General features: G+C 39.4%; 1 protein-coding gene across 5 annotated transcripts in view; it reads right to left on the bottom strand.

Annotated features, from left to right (window-relative positions):
• Positions 1-17,363, bottom strand: part of ccny (cyclin Y) — a 34,378-nt gene extending 17,015 nt beyond the window's left edge. For 4 of the 5 annotated variants that reach the window (XM_011488728.3, XM_020712415.2, XM_011488729.3 and 1 more), the window contains exon 1: positions 16,714-17,363. In XM_011488728.3, coding sequence (XP_011487030.1) covers positions 16,714-16,867 — 154 coding nt within the window. In that variant the 5' untranslated portion in view covers positions 16,868-17,363. The remainder of the gene's footprint in view (positions 1-16,713) is intronic. The other variant, XM_011488730.3, reaches the window with a different exon arrangement.

The following is a 17,363-nucleotide window of genomic DNA, read 5'->3' as shown; positions in this document are numbered from 1 at the left end:
TTTATTTTAAAACAGCTGTACTTCAGAACTGTGTTCTCTGCAGGTGACGGATGTTTTTTTCCTCGTATCTAGTTCACATTTGTGTTACGTTTCACTATAAAGGCATCTACGCATTCATGGGTTGACCCGTTCGGATGCTGTAGAATTTTGGAAGGTTGTAGACAGGAGTGTCCAGTTCAAGGTGCATCTTAAGGAGAGTGGAGGTGTGACTCATTGAAAATTAAACGTAGAATTGAGATCCGTCATGCGTACGTTTGATGGTGTCATAGGTTTAGGATTAGAAAATAATTTTATAATATGAATGCTATATAGGGTTGTGCCGATGGACGATACCATCGTCCATCGTGATGGGTGAGTGACATCACGATGGAGAGACACTATCGTGATGCCACGCCCCTGCCACGTTGAAGTCGACACCATAAGCCGCGGTTACATGTGCAAAATATCTTGATCGGATCAATAGTCGGATTAGAATCCAACCGTGCACATGGGTCCAGAAAAGTGTTTTTAGAATATAACAAACGTTCACATGGGTCACACTTTCGGTCGGAATAATCGCACATGCGCAGTAGGGTTTGAAAAACCGGAAGAGGATATAAGTTCCACCGAGCGGCTATTTTTTTTTTCAAACTTTATTGAATGTAACAATTCAATACAAAACAATGTTAAACAGCGCCGAGCGACATGTCAGCTCGGTAATATACAAGAAGATCTTCTAAACGTGCTTTTAATAATGTGACGGTTATTATGAAGCGCCTGTTCGCTCATCGTTTTATTTTTAATCCTTGTGGTCAGTGCTTTTTCTGAACGGAGCCGGAATGAAGCCAGGATTAGCAGTATGCTAACACGGCTAACAACATTAGCTTTGAGTGGTGCTGCAATCTGCATCCTGGCTGCACGTAAACATGTGGGAATAACATCAGCCTTTATTTAGTCGGGACACGACTGGAAACACAAATCCACGTGATTGTTTGAACGGTTTCTAAGGACAGAGCGACATTTCTGCTTTGAAGCTCACACACCGCCCCAAAGCCGCTGTGTGTGTGCTGGCGGTCCAAGCTCTGCTCCGAGACACACACTTTTAGTCCCGGTTCTGAGTTCGGTAGCTTGTTCCCCTAGAGCTGCGGGACGGATCGCAGTCTTAAATCTCCCACACATACCGCTCATGTAACAAAGCACCCCCCCTTCCCATCAAACACAAAGCTGTAAGTCTGCGCTCAGCCGGTCCACTTGACTAATCAAGTGCGGGAGCGGACTACTTCTTTTCTATTTTGTTTGTTACTTTTTTTGTTAAAATCACTTCCCTCAGTTTATACTGGATCATCGCGGATGAGTCATTAGTTGGGTAATAAATTAAATAAAGTAATAAAGTAAAATAAGGAATAGCAATTATATAAGAACGAAAAATTAAAATAGCCCCCCTCCCGACAATATAACCGTCCATCCCGATGGTTGACAGCAAACATCGTCACCTGCCAATTTAAAGGACATCGCCCAACCCTAATGCTATAAGCTAAAATGATGAACTATCAGACTTGATAGAGATAAGCCCGACTGGTGGTTCATACATTAGCCTCACAAACAGAGGATTGCAGTTTGAAACCTGGGAATTCCAAATTTAGAGCTTTTCTTTCTATCCCATCTTTTTTTGTTTGTTTAAAAACTCTTAAAGTTCAAGCCTTCATAGTAAACTAAATCCAGTATCATAGAGTCAAATCAAAGATGTGCTTATGATCAAAGATTTATGTAAATTTGGTATACAAAGTCTTTGAGATATAATGAACTTTCTTACTTGGACCATGGCCCTTCCTTCTTTTATCAGAGTATATCAAGATGTGCAAAAGTCGAAGGTGAAAAGACAAAAGAAAGTGAGCCAACACAAGTCTTTGCATTGCTTTCTGTGAGCATAGGTCATAGAAATGGACTTCCTTAGATTTAAGCCCTGACATTTTCCAACTGAACCCAACCCTTCCTTCTTTCCATGCTGGCCTTTCCACTGGGAAGGCTAATCTTTTTTCCCCTGATATACAGATATACATTCTTGGGGTTCGATATTTGTGACCAGTTGTAGTGTTTTTAGTCATCAGGGAGGCTACAAAAAGTTTTTGTTCTCTATTGTCTTGTGTGTTGTTCTAGCAGTCAAACACCACAAAGAAGATGAGTCATACAGCAGAAGCTTTTCATCTCATTTCTCCAACAGCTTTGTTGTTCTAAGCATGTCCACTGTTTGTGCCGATCTTAAGAGAGTGAATAAATTAAAGGAAAAAAAGAAACAGATTCTTCTGTGCAGTGAAAATGATTTGTGTAACATCTCATGGCAGAAGGGAATGACTGGCACCTAAGTATGCTAAGACAAATGTTTTCTAGTTGGGAAAAACAAGACCTGACTGTTGCTTTTTGGTGTAAAGCTTGAAAAACATTAAAAAAGATAAAGGTGATGTGAAGGTCTGAACCCGTTTTCATCTCAAGTACTTTATATAACTTCCAGAAAATGATCCAGAAACGTGTGACTGTCTAATAGGAAAACACTAGATAAGAATTGATAAGAAAGCTAATGCTTTTATTGCCGTTTGATGACTTTACCATTTCAGTTAATAGTGTAACTTTACTGCTTTATTAAATCAAATCTTAATGTAATATGTACATACAAACCTATGCATATATAGTGAATGCAAATATGTAAATAATATGATTTATTTGTCTGTTGCACTTACAGGGAAGGTAAAGAGGAAGAAAAACAAAACAAAATAAAATGTATTTGAAAAAAATGTGCTTCAACTGAATGAGTTATTATATGGTCTTTTGTGTTTAAATTTACTCGTCACAAAACAAATATCAGTTTAAATATACGTTTTTTATACTAACAGAAAAATTACACTGATTAAAAAAAAGTATTTAAAAAGCTAGATAGCTCTAAAACATCATGTAAGTTTCAAGTTTTACCATGAAAAGTGGTGAACTTTTCAAGTACACCTAATTTTTATCTTGTTATAATACAAATTGTTTCATTTTGCCATGAAAAACTGAGTTTTACCAAACTACAAACTACACATAGACCTCCTCCCTGTGTTCTTTGTTCGGCAGACTTCCCTAATAAAGTGTAAACACCCCACCCCCCGTATTTCCTATACACTTCCTTACCCAGCAGATGTTGGGGAAAAGAAATAAGATGCAGCCACACCTTAAACCAGAAATGGTATAGTGGAGAAACACGCCGTCATTGCTTAAATGTCCAGTTTCACTGCACATGTTCACTGATCGAAGAGGCACAGGAAGTAGAACTGCGTTATACTACGTCTGCTTTGTGTTGTTCAGAAACAGTGGACTGTAATGGCCTTCACACGACAAAACTAACAAATGAAGGACAAACACGTTTAAAATCATCAGTAAAACATTTAGGAAAATGGTTGGCTAGTGAGAGCCAGCTAGTGACAGGAGAAAGATGCTGATCAGTTGATCAGCAGAGAAGCCAAACTTGTATCAAAGCTCCCCGACTGTACATTGACTTTGTGGCTGTAAGTCTGGGTGTGCACTGACAGAAAGTGCTATTTAACAAGTTGGGAAAACAACATAATACCTTTTTTTGTTGTCGTTTCTAAAAAATTGGGCTACAATGGCTGAGTACCTGTGATCAAGACATCATCCCTCTTTGCGATTTTCTCCCTCCCATTCCAGCCCTCAAATCCTCTGCGCTCTGTAGCTAGGCAACCGCAGCTTGCTATAATTCATATGGTAAAGGCAGGGCCATCAAAGCAGAGACACTGACAGCCAAGCATGCTGTCATTCTCTTTTTTCTATTGCTTAATCCCTCTCTGGTTCCAACACTAGCTTGCACATAATGGTACTTCATGAGATCAGACGTAGGGTTGCAATTAAGGATTTCCTTGCAACAGTTTTTGTTTATTTTTTCTGATAAGTCAATGAGTCACATATATTCCATCATCTATTTTTGCTGTGTTCTTAGTTTTGATGGGAAACAGAGTTCCTCTTTTGAATTTTTAACTATGGCTTTTAAAAATAGAGAATTATCATACTTGTTTTGGCTCTGTATTTGTGGTAACTAATTTTTCAATGAATAAAAAGATCAAACACTGAAATCTTCGACATTTAGCACACAAATGTGAGATTCCCTTAGCTGTCATATATGAAGGTAATATTGTTCCAAAAAGAACGCACTTGTACATAACCTCAGAGATAAATATTTGTACCAAACATCCCTATTTAGACACTTTGCATTTTTATAATTTGATAAAGGTAAACTACGATTATGTGACAGCTACAAAAACAACATAATTGAAGAAACAATAAAGAAATTTACAGATGTGATAAACTACGTAAATAAAAGTTTTTTTAAACACTAAAGTCTCAAACAAGAAAAGTAAAATTTCTTTTAATCATATCAGTAGAATAATAAGTAATTTCGATTTTTTTTCCCATGACAAGGGCTTTGGTATATAGTGTCAAAGTTATTATTAGTAATAGTAGTATGAGCCAGAAAGAAGAGACTCGTAATTACAGAAAATAAAGCTCTACATGATATGTCTGTTGTCAGTTCAGTCGCCATTTTTTTCGCAATATGGATGTGATTTGCAGGTATTGGTCCAAATTGGTCTGTGACAACATTTCTATAGCAACCACTCTCTTGAATAACTTGCACTAATGAAAAAATTTCATTTAAAAAAAAAGGTGTTTTAGCATAATATGTTTTAAAAAAAAAAAAAGTAACAGTAGTAGTCTAACAAATAGAATGACTGAGAGCTGTTTATTTCTTAATAGACGTCTGTGGGATTTTGGCTTTTTGGAACCAGCAGGGACATCCAATTTAAAACGCAAAGAGGGAGGGGACACTCAGTCCAGTTCTTATGCTCAGTCAATACATATAACGCAATCATTCTGTCAACCTTAACCTGTGGAAACAGTTTAAAGCATTTGCTAGACTTGTGACAGGCCTTGAGGCACGGTGCATTTCCCTGCTACCGCTCAGTTCCGTTCTCACTGCTTCTTGTTTAATCCAAAACACTGTGTCACTCAGTGTGAGATTTATCCAGTGTCAAGCTGTGAAAGGAGCCTGAAATGGCAGATAGGCCGCCTGTGCTGAGATCTACGCTGCCTGTGCTGACATTTCCAAACAACAGTGTCAGCAGTGAGCATGACTGCATAAAATAGTCAGAAATGGTTTGTAAATGGTAACCCTTTTATGATTCATCTTCTTTCCTGCATGATGGCACCAATTAAAAAAAAGCAGGTGGACGAGCGATGAGTCAAATATATTCCCAAGAGCTTGAGCTCTATCAAGAATCCACTAAACGCAAAGACAGCACCCCCAAAATAAAAAGACAATTCACAGAGAGAAAAAGGAGCAGATGGCGTGTCTTCTATCACAATGGCCAATTCTGCAGGTATCTGTAGATCGGACCGCCTGTCCGGTGTTGTCGAAGCCTTTGTGGCAGTAAAGGCTGACCTCTGCCAGCCTATCGGCTGCTTGGTTTTAATTCGAAACCTTACAGAAAAATCCAGTCTTCTTATCTGATGGTGTTGGTTAAATTAGCTTTAGCTAAGTCCAACAAAGCTTCATTGATTCAGTTCACCACAAAAAGATGTGACGTGTTGTCTGTAGCATCATATGAGCGCCTTAAGATCGTTGGTGGATGGGTCACATGCAATCAGCCATTTATGTCAAAAGGAATCCCTTTAAAGAGTGCAATTTGAAGTTAATGTTAAAGCATGAAGCGGTGAAACAGAGTCTACAAGACATCGGATCTTTGTCTGTTAGGTTCTGACCTTTTATCATCACAAAATCTCCCTAGCGTCTGATGACTGTGATGCACAAGTACATATTTCTGCTGATTTCCTCATTTTGGAGGTGATGAAATGGAATGACACATGCTTGTTTCTGACGCTGAAAATAAAACACTGATGCGAGTAAATTTAAAGTCAAGCAACCATTCAGTTCATTGCACATGACAAATGCCTTGTTCCTCGTTCATTATAACTGTTAACACTTTGGTATTTTGGCGTATTCTAAAACACTCACTTTAACACTGCTGGTAGCTCGAAGTCAAACAAGGAATCTGTCCCATGACTGGGGAAAAAAAGAAAAAAAAAAAGCTGGAGGCCTTTTTCCCCACACATGCCATGTCAGCTGTCTGTGAGCATTCAGAAGCATGAAGACATGAGCAGAAACCGATTTTAGCATCTTTGCCAGCACACTTGAGAGAAACACTTCAGAAGCAGCATTTTGTGAAACACTCCTTCTGTTTGATGCTACATTCACACTGCGTATGTGACGTGCTCTTGAATGTGCCTTTAGCCCATGGTGGTAACACTGGACTGTCATTATCTAATACTAGCACATAACCATCTGAGAGTTGGTACGAAATGTCAAAGTGGTACAAATCTTGCAATTCTTGCTCCAGGCTTTTTCTTTCACAGCTCTATTCTGATATATAAAAGACTTGGTGTCGTAGAATTCCATCCAGGTAAAAAAAAAGCAATTAGTAATACCATGTTCAATTTTTAAACGGATGGCACTTAATTCATAAATGAAAAGGAACGCCATCCATACGCCACTACCAAATCTGAATCCCTGGTTGGTCATGCCTGGTTGGTCCCATTTTGGTAATGCAGAAATGTACCAAAATTATTTTATGGCCTTTTCAATAAAACTTTACTGTAATGCGCCACCATAAAACAGTGACTTTTTGCCTAAATTTAGTAGCACACTAGATACTCTTGTGCAAAAAACAGACTGGAAGCAACTGCAGATAAATTTTCTGGCGTTATCAGAGACTTTCACTGACTTGCGTTGCCAAGTTTGTGCTACTTTCCCTCTTTTCAGAAAGCAGTAACATGGCTGCTAGTGCTCTGCTGCCGTGCCCCTGCATCAATCCGCGCAGAAAGCATTGAGCTGGAAAAAATAAAAACCTTCGGTCAAAGCATGAGATGTGAAATTCAAAATGATATACATTGAGCTGATCCTGACTCAAGTGTTTTAACACAAGTGATCTAACAAAAATGCAACAGATAACCCAAAGTATCATCAATCAGTAGGTAGATACTAGAACAGGGGTCGGGAACCTATGGCTCGCGAGCCATATATGGCTCTTTTGATGGTCACATGTGGCTCGCAGACAAATCTTTAATTATACTTTTTTTTTTCTCTCATTTGACCAGTCCTTCTCGGGCGCGATGCGATGCCAGAGGCGCACAGTAGTATCGGTGCTTAGAGAGAAAAATCTGCGCCAGCATTATCAGTTTACTATTATCTATTATTTCACAGAGTTTGTACCAGACGGAAACCTGTGAATTGCCGTGCCTAAAACTGCGCGCTCCCGTCTCTGAGAAAGAGCGCGCAGATGCGGGGACGGGATGTGTGAGGGAGAAAGCAGAGGGTGGGGGGGTATGGCGACAGGCAGCAGGTTAATCGCGCAGGGATTGTAAAAACGTAAACCCGCTGCCCGTCACTCACTGCAGCGTGTGAGTGTGTGTTTGGCTCCCCGTCTTTATGTGATCAGTCTGTCTCACATCTACAGAACATTCAGACTATGATCACGTTTAAAGTCTCAACGCCTGCATGAAGCAGAAACTCACCACGTATCAACCAGACTAGACCATCAGCAGAACTACCACGAGAAATACTCATCATTTATTAGCAACAGCATAACAATGTTATTAAAAAGAATCCACAGACTTATTGTACTCTAAAAATGTTGAAATTAAATCAAATGCACACATTCACTTGTATATTTAGTTTTAAACATATTGTCGCGGTCTGAGTTGGACTGGGTGGGTGTTAAAAGTTCTGGAGTTCATTAAACGCATCAAGCAGAGATCTGATTGGCCCTCAGTTCTGTCGCTCAGGCTGTTGTTAGGGAGTTTGGACCAATGGGGTTCAGCTATGGGCCGAATAAGGGAAATGGGAGGGCTGGAGCGGGAGCAGGGGAATATAAAGTTGGGAGAAGCGCTCTCGTCTCGGCGGGAGAGATTCAGGAGTTGCTGAATTAATTGTACGGCGTTTTTTACAGCCTGCAGTAACCAGAATAAAGAACCTTAAAAGAGGTTAAGTCTCCGTGCCTCAGTGTGGGAAAGGGACACTACATTATTGTATGGCTCTTTCGAAATTACATTTCAAAATATGTGGCGTTCATGGCTCTCTTGGCCAAAAAGGTTCCCGACCCCTGTACTAGAACTACTAGAACTGCTGGAAAAATAGAAAGATGTGACTAAATTAAACTAAAACAGCTAAATAACATTTGAAACTGTTTGGTTGTCTCTTCAGTGAGAAAACCAAACCCAACAAGACAGAGAAGATTATAACAGCACTTTCACTGTTCCTTAAAATCTGATCATTTGCCTTTAAAATGAAAACTCCCATCATCAGGGGAAAAGGAAAACAGAAATAAAAGGCCTTCTGTGAGTGAGTCACACAAGCAGATGTGATTTAGAAACTGCAAACACAGGTACTTTTGTTTCCTAATAACTGATCTTGTGTTTTGCATGTCGGCAAATAAGAACTTCCTAAATAAAGAAGATTTAGTCTAAACCTGCAAATTTACAGTTTGAGGATCTTTGTATTTAAAGACTCACTCACATCATATTTTGAGCAATTTTAAATAAGTGTTCCCAGTGGTGCTTTAATTATGGTTATGCCATTTTCAACCAAACTAAAAATCCATTGTGTCATTTTTAGGACATAGCTTCCGCAGAGCTGCAGTAGTTCGTTAGAAGTGTGCCTCCAAGTTGTGGGTGGGACCAATAGTGCGTGGATACCACTCCCCATCCTCTACCCAGAGCAGAGAGCTTAAGGCCCGTACACACCGGGACGAATATTCGCCAGCCGTTATTAGCCAGCGTTTTTCAACACGTTTTTTGTGTTCACACCCAGGCGATTTTCGCTGACGATGAGCCGAGCGAACATGCAATTTCATTCCCTGACATTAGATGGCGCTTAATGTAAAACAGAAATACTCCTGTACACAAGGTGGCGCCGCGCAACTTAACGCTTCTTAAAGTCGCTTTTCACTCAGAAGAAGAGAGCAAGTATTTACGCGCTTGTCAGAATCATAAAAAAGAAAACATGAATATTTCCAGCTCCAGTAGCTCTAGCTCCAGTTCCAGCGATGAAGAAATTATTGTTCTGTTGAATGATGAAAGACGCCGGAAAAAACGCAGATTTTGGGTACATCCCATAGTAACGAGAAGAGAAGATCATGGGGAGTTTTATCGACTGGTACAAGAGCTGAAAATGTATCATGAGCATTTTCGGGGATATTTTAGAATGTCCGTCATTATTTCTTCGCGGCAGTGTAGACGCTACTTGGCGTCTATGTTCTTCGCTGGTATGTGTGCTCAGCAAGGCAGTTTTGTGTTTGAGCGCCCCCAAGTTGTGTTTTACTGTAACTTCAGAAGCTCCAGACACGTGTGCAAAAGCGCCATTCTCATTGGTCGTATAGTTTTTGACGCGGCGCGTCAAACCAAAAAAACGAACCCGAGGCGTTTTTTTAAATGTGACGCTTTGACGCGTGGCGTTTTTTCGCGTCGGTGTGCACACTCACATTGGTGCCCTTTCTTTAGTCACGAGGCGTTAAACGTCGGCGAATATTGCGCGCGAAATTCGTCCCGGTGTGTACGGGCCTTTACGGTGTACTATTTTACACTCCCTCACAAAAATTAGCACTCGCCAGTTACGAGCATCTTTTCCTGTTTAACAAGTAAATGTTAGAAAGGCTACGTGCCACATAGACAGTAAAAGTTTGCGTCAAATTGGTCATGTTAATAAGTGCTAATAATAAGTGGTCATGTTAATAAGTTTTGGTGATTTTATTTAATGCTCTTTCTCCACTGTCCATTTGTGAGGTACACAGGCGAACACAATATATTAGTGAATATAAAGTGAATCCCCACCCCCTCCCGCGCATGGGAAACTAGTTTATTTCCTAGGGCAGAAGTGTCAAACTTGTTTTCACCGAGGGCCACATCAGCGTAGCGGCTGTCCTCAAAGGGCCAGATATAGCTTATAAATGTAATGAAAAATAAATGTAACTACTCCTTAAAGTTAAATCACTCATTATTTACTAGAACTTTTTAAAGTTACAATTACAGTTCCATAGAAAACATATTTTTGGTTGTTACTCTAGCACAGTGTTTCTGCAGGGACCGGTTTAGCTCGTGCTGGTTTGCGGCGCCTTCCGTCCGTGAAACCAGGGTTCGACTCCGGGCTGCTCCCTGTTCCCCTCTGTGCCGGTCCCAAGCCCGGTTTGAGAAGGTTGCGTCAGGAAGGGCATCCGGCGTAAAACATTGCCAAGTTTACCATGCGACTTGTTCGCTGTGACGACCCCTGATGGGAGAAGCCGAAAGAGGAAGAAGACTCTAGCACAGTGTTTTTCAACCTTTTCTGAGCCACGGCACACTTTAACCTTAAAAAAAATCCTGCGGCACACCAGCATCCAAAAATTAAAAAAAATAAGGAGAAACTCATAGTCTCTATTGATCTACAGCCCCTCCACAATCTCACATGCATTTTTGAGATAATTGTTGCAGAAAAAGCTGGAAACTGCAGCTGTTTTTTTCTAAAAGATGCAATAAAAGTTAAGTTAGAAGATTTAAAAACAGTTTGAAGTGTGTTCGTTGGTTTCAAGACGTTTAACAACAGATCTCCTTGTGCGCTGTCACTCTCACAACCCAATGCATCATGGGAGATGTAGTGCATAAAACGGCCGGAGATCGCTTTTCGGAGCTTCATGGTTTTGTTCACTTGTTCCACGGTCTGATACCGGATTCTGTGGAAAGCTACACCGCTAAAGACGAGCTTTAGCTGGTATTTTTGTTAGAACTGAGCGACTTTATGAGCAGAATCAGAACAAGGAAGTGAAGACTTTAACCACTTCTGATTGGTCAGACTGATGACATGTGATTAAGCCCCCCCAACAATGATTGGTGGAGACAGTTAAAGGGACGGGACATTTCCAAAATACAGCAGTAAGTGCAGCTGAATCGCGGCACCGTCATTCTTATCAAAATGTCTTTAATAAAATAAAATAAACGCAAAGAAAAAGTATTTTACGATCTTTTATATTCCGAACTCCTCAGTGTTTTATCAGGGCCTGTTTGGATGAACAAAGAGCTGAAATCCTGGAGATGGGAAATGTTTTTAGATCAGTTAATGAGGGCAATTTCCCATGGCACACTTGACCATCTCCCACGGCACACTAGTGTGCCGTGCCGCGGCACACTGGTTGAAAAACACTGCTCTAGCACAAATAATTTTAAATTTGATTCTGACAGGTTGGGTCATAATATGAAGAGGAGGAGGAAAAACGGAGAATCTGCTATGAAACTGTTGTGGCTAATACTAAATCTTTGGAGCAAGAAAGCCTCAACATTCAGGAGCAAATAGACCATCTAAGACTGCAGCAGGAACAGGCAAAACCTCAGGTGGAAAAATATAATGACATGATTACTAACCTGAGGATAATACAAAAGGACAATGTTGAGCTTTTGCAAAGACGTGATGCCATGCAAGACACACTCAACCAATTTCATCTATTACAGACAGGATACAACAAAACAGCTGAAAACATTGTCAATTTGGAAAAGCAAAATCAAGAGATCAAGCAAGATATTAAAAAGCTTCAGGAAAAGTATATTAATGTGAACAAACTAGAGGTCGAGTACTTAACTGCAAAAATGGAATACCAGGATAAATTGAAGCAAAACATTGTTCTTGCCAAGGATCATTCCAATCTTAGATCAAGACTCCAACAAGAGAAAGATCGCGTGAAGTTTACAAACGCTCATGAACATGACTTGCAGGTTGTGGAGCAGGAAAACACTCAGCAATATTCCTGTCTGACAGCCAACAAAATGCCTTAGAGAGTGAATGCAGAGAATTTTAATATCTTATGTTATATTATATTATATTGCATCATAGCATATTGTATCATATTATATTACATGTTGGGTTTTTTTGTGATATTGTGTATGTTTCTTTTGCTTTTTTTGTTTTAAATGTTATAATTCTTTAAAAAAAAGTTTGATTTGATTTCATTACATTACAGTACAACATATTATATTATATCAAAGCATATTGTATTATATTATAGCATATTACATTGTAGCATATTACACATTATAATCCATTATAATCCATAATAACACATGAGATTAGATTAGATCAGATTACATCAGAACAGATCTCGGCAATATGGCCAAAAAATAAAATCTCTGATTTTATTTAATTCCTATTAGGTATTTTGCATTTTATGTTGTGTTATAACAGATTATGATATAACATATTGCATCTTATCATATTCTATCACATTAAATTTTAAATACACATAGCAGGTTCTAGCAGGTTCATGATTTTCCAATCAGGAGTCAACTCCACTACCTCTGCACCATGGCCCCCCCATAAAAGTTGTAGAACGTGGTTAATAAAGTCTGATTGACGAACAGACACATCTCTGACACGTTTGTCTCACTTAGTGTGACTCACAGTTCTGTCTGCCTCATCTATGACAAAAGTTTGAAATAAACCATTTATTGACGGTGCGCCCCATAGTGCATAACACACGGTGTGATCATTCTACTACAAATGCTGGAAATACGAAACTAATTTAAATGTTAACAACAAAGAAGTGAGCCAGAAATTACAAAACTCAATTTGATCAATAATCAGCAACTTTACTAAAAACGTATGTCTGGACAAAATCATAAAAGTACAAGATGCTATTATAATTATACAGTAGTAAAATAACTTATTCTCCCATTCTTTCCTAATTAGCAAAAGCAGCTCTCATCTATCAAGGATGGGAAACAACATAACATTACAGCATATTATATTAAATCATAGCATATTGTATTATATTAGATTATATCATATTACATTGTAGCAGATTACATTGTAGCATATTACACTGTAGCATAATACACATTATAATCCATTATAATATATTATAATACATGAGATTAGATTAGACTTGATTGGAAAAGATTGAAGCATATGGCCACAAAATAAAATCTCCAATTTTATTTTATTTTAAATTCTATTTTTGATTTTATGTTATGTTATTTTATAATAGATTATGATATAACATACTCCACCTTATCATATTTTATCACATGATATTGTAAATGAACATAACATAACAAATATTATTAATATATTATTATTATTACTTTTTTGGAAGAAAAGAAAAATCAGTCACCAAATTTTTAGGGAACTATACCAAATTTACCTGTCAGCGTTGTGGGTTTTCTCCAAGTACCTTGGTTTCCCCACAGAAACTGGGAGTGATTGGCTTGTGACTGATAAATTCCCTTCCCCGAATCGCCACCTTATCATGGTGGAGGGGTTTGCGTGCTTGAATGATCCCATGAGCAACGTTGTCGGGAACATTTGACCCCATCGGGGTGTCCCATGACAAACTTCTCCTGGGGGACAGGCCAGAGTAAGGGCGATTCAAAAAAAAAAACTTTTTACTACAGAGACAGCAGAAACCAGTTCTTATGGAAGCATTTCTGTTGCATAATCAAAAATAAAGTCAATACAAAAAATGCTTTTTCATTTTTCAAAATGAAGCATGCTTTTTCATTTTATTTTTGAGTCAATGAATGCAGCTTCATTTTGAAAATGACAGAAAGAAATAGTTGTCCCTTTAAAGAATGCCCACATTCAAAAGTTGTGCTGTCAACTTACTGGTTAACTTCAGTCGTAAACAAGAAATAAGCTTCTCTGTTGTTTTTGTATCGCTTCAGTACAAATCCGTAAAATGTTTTCCACAGTTTTTCCATCCTTAAACTTTTGCTGACAAGAGTTACCGTAGATAAATGACCCTTCACACTTTAGATCAGTGATTCCCAAACTTTTTCTGCAGGGCCCCCCTTTCTGAAGATTAGAATATTTTCGAGCCCCCCCCCACTGACACAAACATACAAATCCTTTGTTTCTAAACTCCACCGCGCGCCCCCTGCTATACCTCCACGCCCCCCCTAGGGGGCGCGCCCCCAGTTTGGGAACCACTGCTTTAGATTAACCTTCTGCAGACGCAACAAAGTACGGCTTCTCCATCATGCTAGCAGACAGTCACATGACGTCACAAGATTTACGTAAAGTTGTTAATTTTTTAAAATCAAAATCAAATATCAAATATGTTTAAAATGTAATAATTTTTCAGAACTTATTTCAGTAAACTAAACATCTGTCTCATTTTTTTTTCCATCTACAAAAAAAACTTGATAGCTTTACTTTGAAAATGAGAACCTTCACTGACATTTTACTTTGGGAAAAAGGATTAACATTATTCTACAATTTCAGAGCAATAATTACATTACCTAAACTGTTTCTTTTAAAACACATCACAAATCAGCCGTCTGGGACATCTCAAATATTTGTACTTGTTTTTCTCGAACAGATATCCAAGTACCCGAGTATGGTATAGTAAAAATGACCTTGGGTGAAAGTAATTATTGCTCTAAAATGCAGGATAATGTTAGATTTTAAGTACCTTAAATAAACTGACACAACCAAATGCGCAACTGTTAGTAGAAGTAAATGGTTCCTCAAAGTAAAGTGTAGGTGAAGGTTCCCATTTTCAAAGTAAAGTCTCTGCCAAACCACCAAATCAGTGAAAGCCAATTTGCTGTGGCGACCCCTTATGGGATGTGCCGAAAGGTGAACAACGGCGGTCATGTTTATGATTTGTTTCCAGCTCAAGTTATCTAGGAACCTTAGAGTGTCACATTGCTTAAAGTGACCCATTTCTATCTTTGTAATTCTGTGTATTTTCCTCTCCTGTTCTAGATAAAGGTATAAATGATGGATTTTAAATATTCGGTTTTTTATACATCCAGTAAAAAGACAAGCATATATATTAGCAACCATTCAAACCTAAATTAAATAGTAAGAATTGGGGTTTGATCTGTGAATCTTTGAGTGCGATTCATGAATCGCCACTTAAGTAACGATCTGCAGCTCTTGTGACAACAAAACCATATCAAGTAAGAGTCTGAATTTGCACCTTACACAAAAACTCCAACACTGTCTGAGTCTCACTGTGTAGAAAATGATCAGTGAAAACATTGACTTCAGAAATACTCAAAGACAATCAGTTTGAAGAGCCTTTTTCTGCCCAGTCAGCATTAACCAGCTAAAACGTGATAAAAGCCCGTTTGTTGCTCTTCAGGAGGATTCACTCATCACCAAGGCGCTTGGCCTTTTCTTTTCACACAGCCGGCATTACGGCGGATTCTCACTGCTTCATGTATTCTGGTTAGTAATTTCCTCACAGTGGCAGCATGCTGGGATTGCTTCCTTTCCTGCCTTGCATATCCTCACTCACTGGATTTGCCATTGTGTTGTAACAAAACAACAACAAATACCAGTACAGAATGAAATTTCGTGTAGGTTTTTGGACCTTTGCGTCTTTTGGAAAATGTTTTTCTGGGTCGACTTTAAAGTTCTACTGTTAAGTTCGAGTGTGTTTGTGACAGCTGAAACATCTATCAGCACTGCCCATCAGATCACTTCAAAAATAAAAGCTGCATCTAAACTAAATAGAAATGTGTGGTTTGCATTGGTTTGAAACAAGGCAAAACAGCTTTGAATCGCTGAAGATCCACTCGAATCATCTTTTGATCTATTGGAAAAGTGTTCCTAGTGGTCTTTGAATCATGATAATGCCATTTTTAGCCAAAACGCAAAGTTCTGGCAGGGGATATTAGCATGAAACAATCCTACCCATTTCTAATCTCTGTTTACACGCTCTCCCACTAGCCTACAGCCCCTCACACACACAACATTATGATGCAACCAAGATTGCAAGGAACATTGGAGCTATCTGGCCGTACAGGTTTCAGCCAGATTCCAGCTCAGACAAGAAAAACAAAGACGTACACAAGTCTACAAGTGAATGCATCAGAATAAAACGGGGTAGGGAGCTTCTTATTCACAATTTGTATAAATAAATACTCGTAAACACATTGCATATTTGGCGTTTTTAACATGTTCTTGTGGCTTTTTTCTCATGATGGAGGATATATAAACAGAGGGGCTGTGAGCTAGCAGGGGAGCGCGTAAACAAATGGATGACGGGAAGTGTAAGCAGGCTTGCTTTGCGCAAACTGTCCCGTCCACAGCTCAGAGGTGAATTTCTGATGAACTACTGCCGCTCTGCAGAAACTGTCCTCGAAATTGACACAGATTATTTTGATTTAGGCTAAAAAGGGCATAATCATAATTCAAAAAAACAACAATGGAAACCCTTTTAGAATAGATCAAAAGATGATCAGAGTAGGACTTTAACATATGTCCTCCATCCCGACAATCCCACAGAACATGTTAATGCATATTGCAGAGAAAATGTTAGTGCATGTGCAGAACAGTGATCATTAAAGAGCATGTGCAGAATAGTGATCATTAAAGTGCATGCGCAGAACAGTGATCATTAAAGTGCATGCGTAGAACAGTGATCATTAAAGTGCATGCGCAGAACAGTGATCATTAAAGTGCATGCGCAGAACAGTGATCATGGGGTCTAAGGGTGGGTGTGTCACCCAAACTGACGCTATGACAGCACTGCAGCTTCAATGTCAAAGAAAACCGGTAGGATAAGACCACTGTGTGTCCGCCAAATTTATATGGCGCAATAAAATCAAACCTGAACCAGCACATTACGCTTTGTGAGTGGATTTTCTGTCCAATATGGTGCATCTTACCGTCTATGTTCTCTCTGTCGCTGATGTGCTGGAGGTTGCAGCCCGTGTCCTCACGACTGAGCTCCGGCTCCGGTCGATAGGGCTCCAGTCTCGAGTGGTTGTTCCTCCGGTGCTTGGGGCTCGACGACACGCAGCAGGATGTTGTATTCCCCATGGCGCGCGGCGGATTTGGGAGCCTCGCGGGTTTATCGTCGGACCGCTATTGACGGCGTTGGATTGGGGAGAGGAGGGGGGGCGGTAACGCGGATACACACTACAGCCCTGGTGCAAGCTATCACACCAGGCTTTCCCCCGTATCCGCTAGTGCTACACGCCCGTCTCCTTCGGTGTCTCTAACGTGTTTATTAAGACATTTGAGGCCATGAAGCCGAGTCGAGATTAATCTATTAGTTGTTGTTTCTTTTTTTAAGGAAGAGCCCCCCTAAAAAAAATGCCCCCTCCCTTTCAAACCTAAAGCGAAGGGAGCTTCGGTTTCAGTCTTGGCTCACGCGTTCACGTAATTATCCTTACAAAACATTCTCCTGTCCTGATATTGGTATAAAATAAAAACGAAAATATTGTAAATTTACAACTTCGGACTAAATATGTCTGCGCTCGGCGCTACATGGTTGCCAGTGGACGGTACACTGCAGCTACATCCGCTATAATGT

This window comes from Oryzias latipes, chromosome 20, assembly GCF_002234675.1.
Source record: "Oryzias latipes chromosome 20, ASM223467v1".
Taxonomy (NCBI): domain Eukaryota; kingdom Metazoa; phylum Chordata; class Actinopteri; order Beloniformes; family Adrianichthyidae; genus Oryzias; species Oryzias latipes.
Note: the sequence above shows the minus strand (reverse complement) of the source record. Positions and strands in the feature narration are given on the sequence as shown.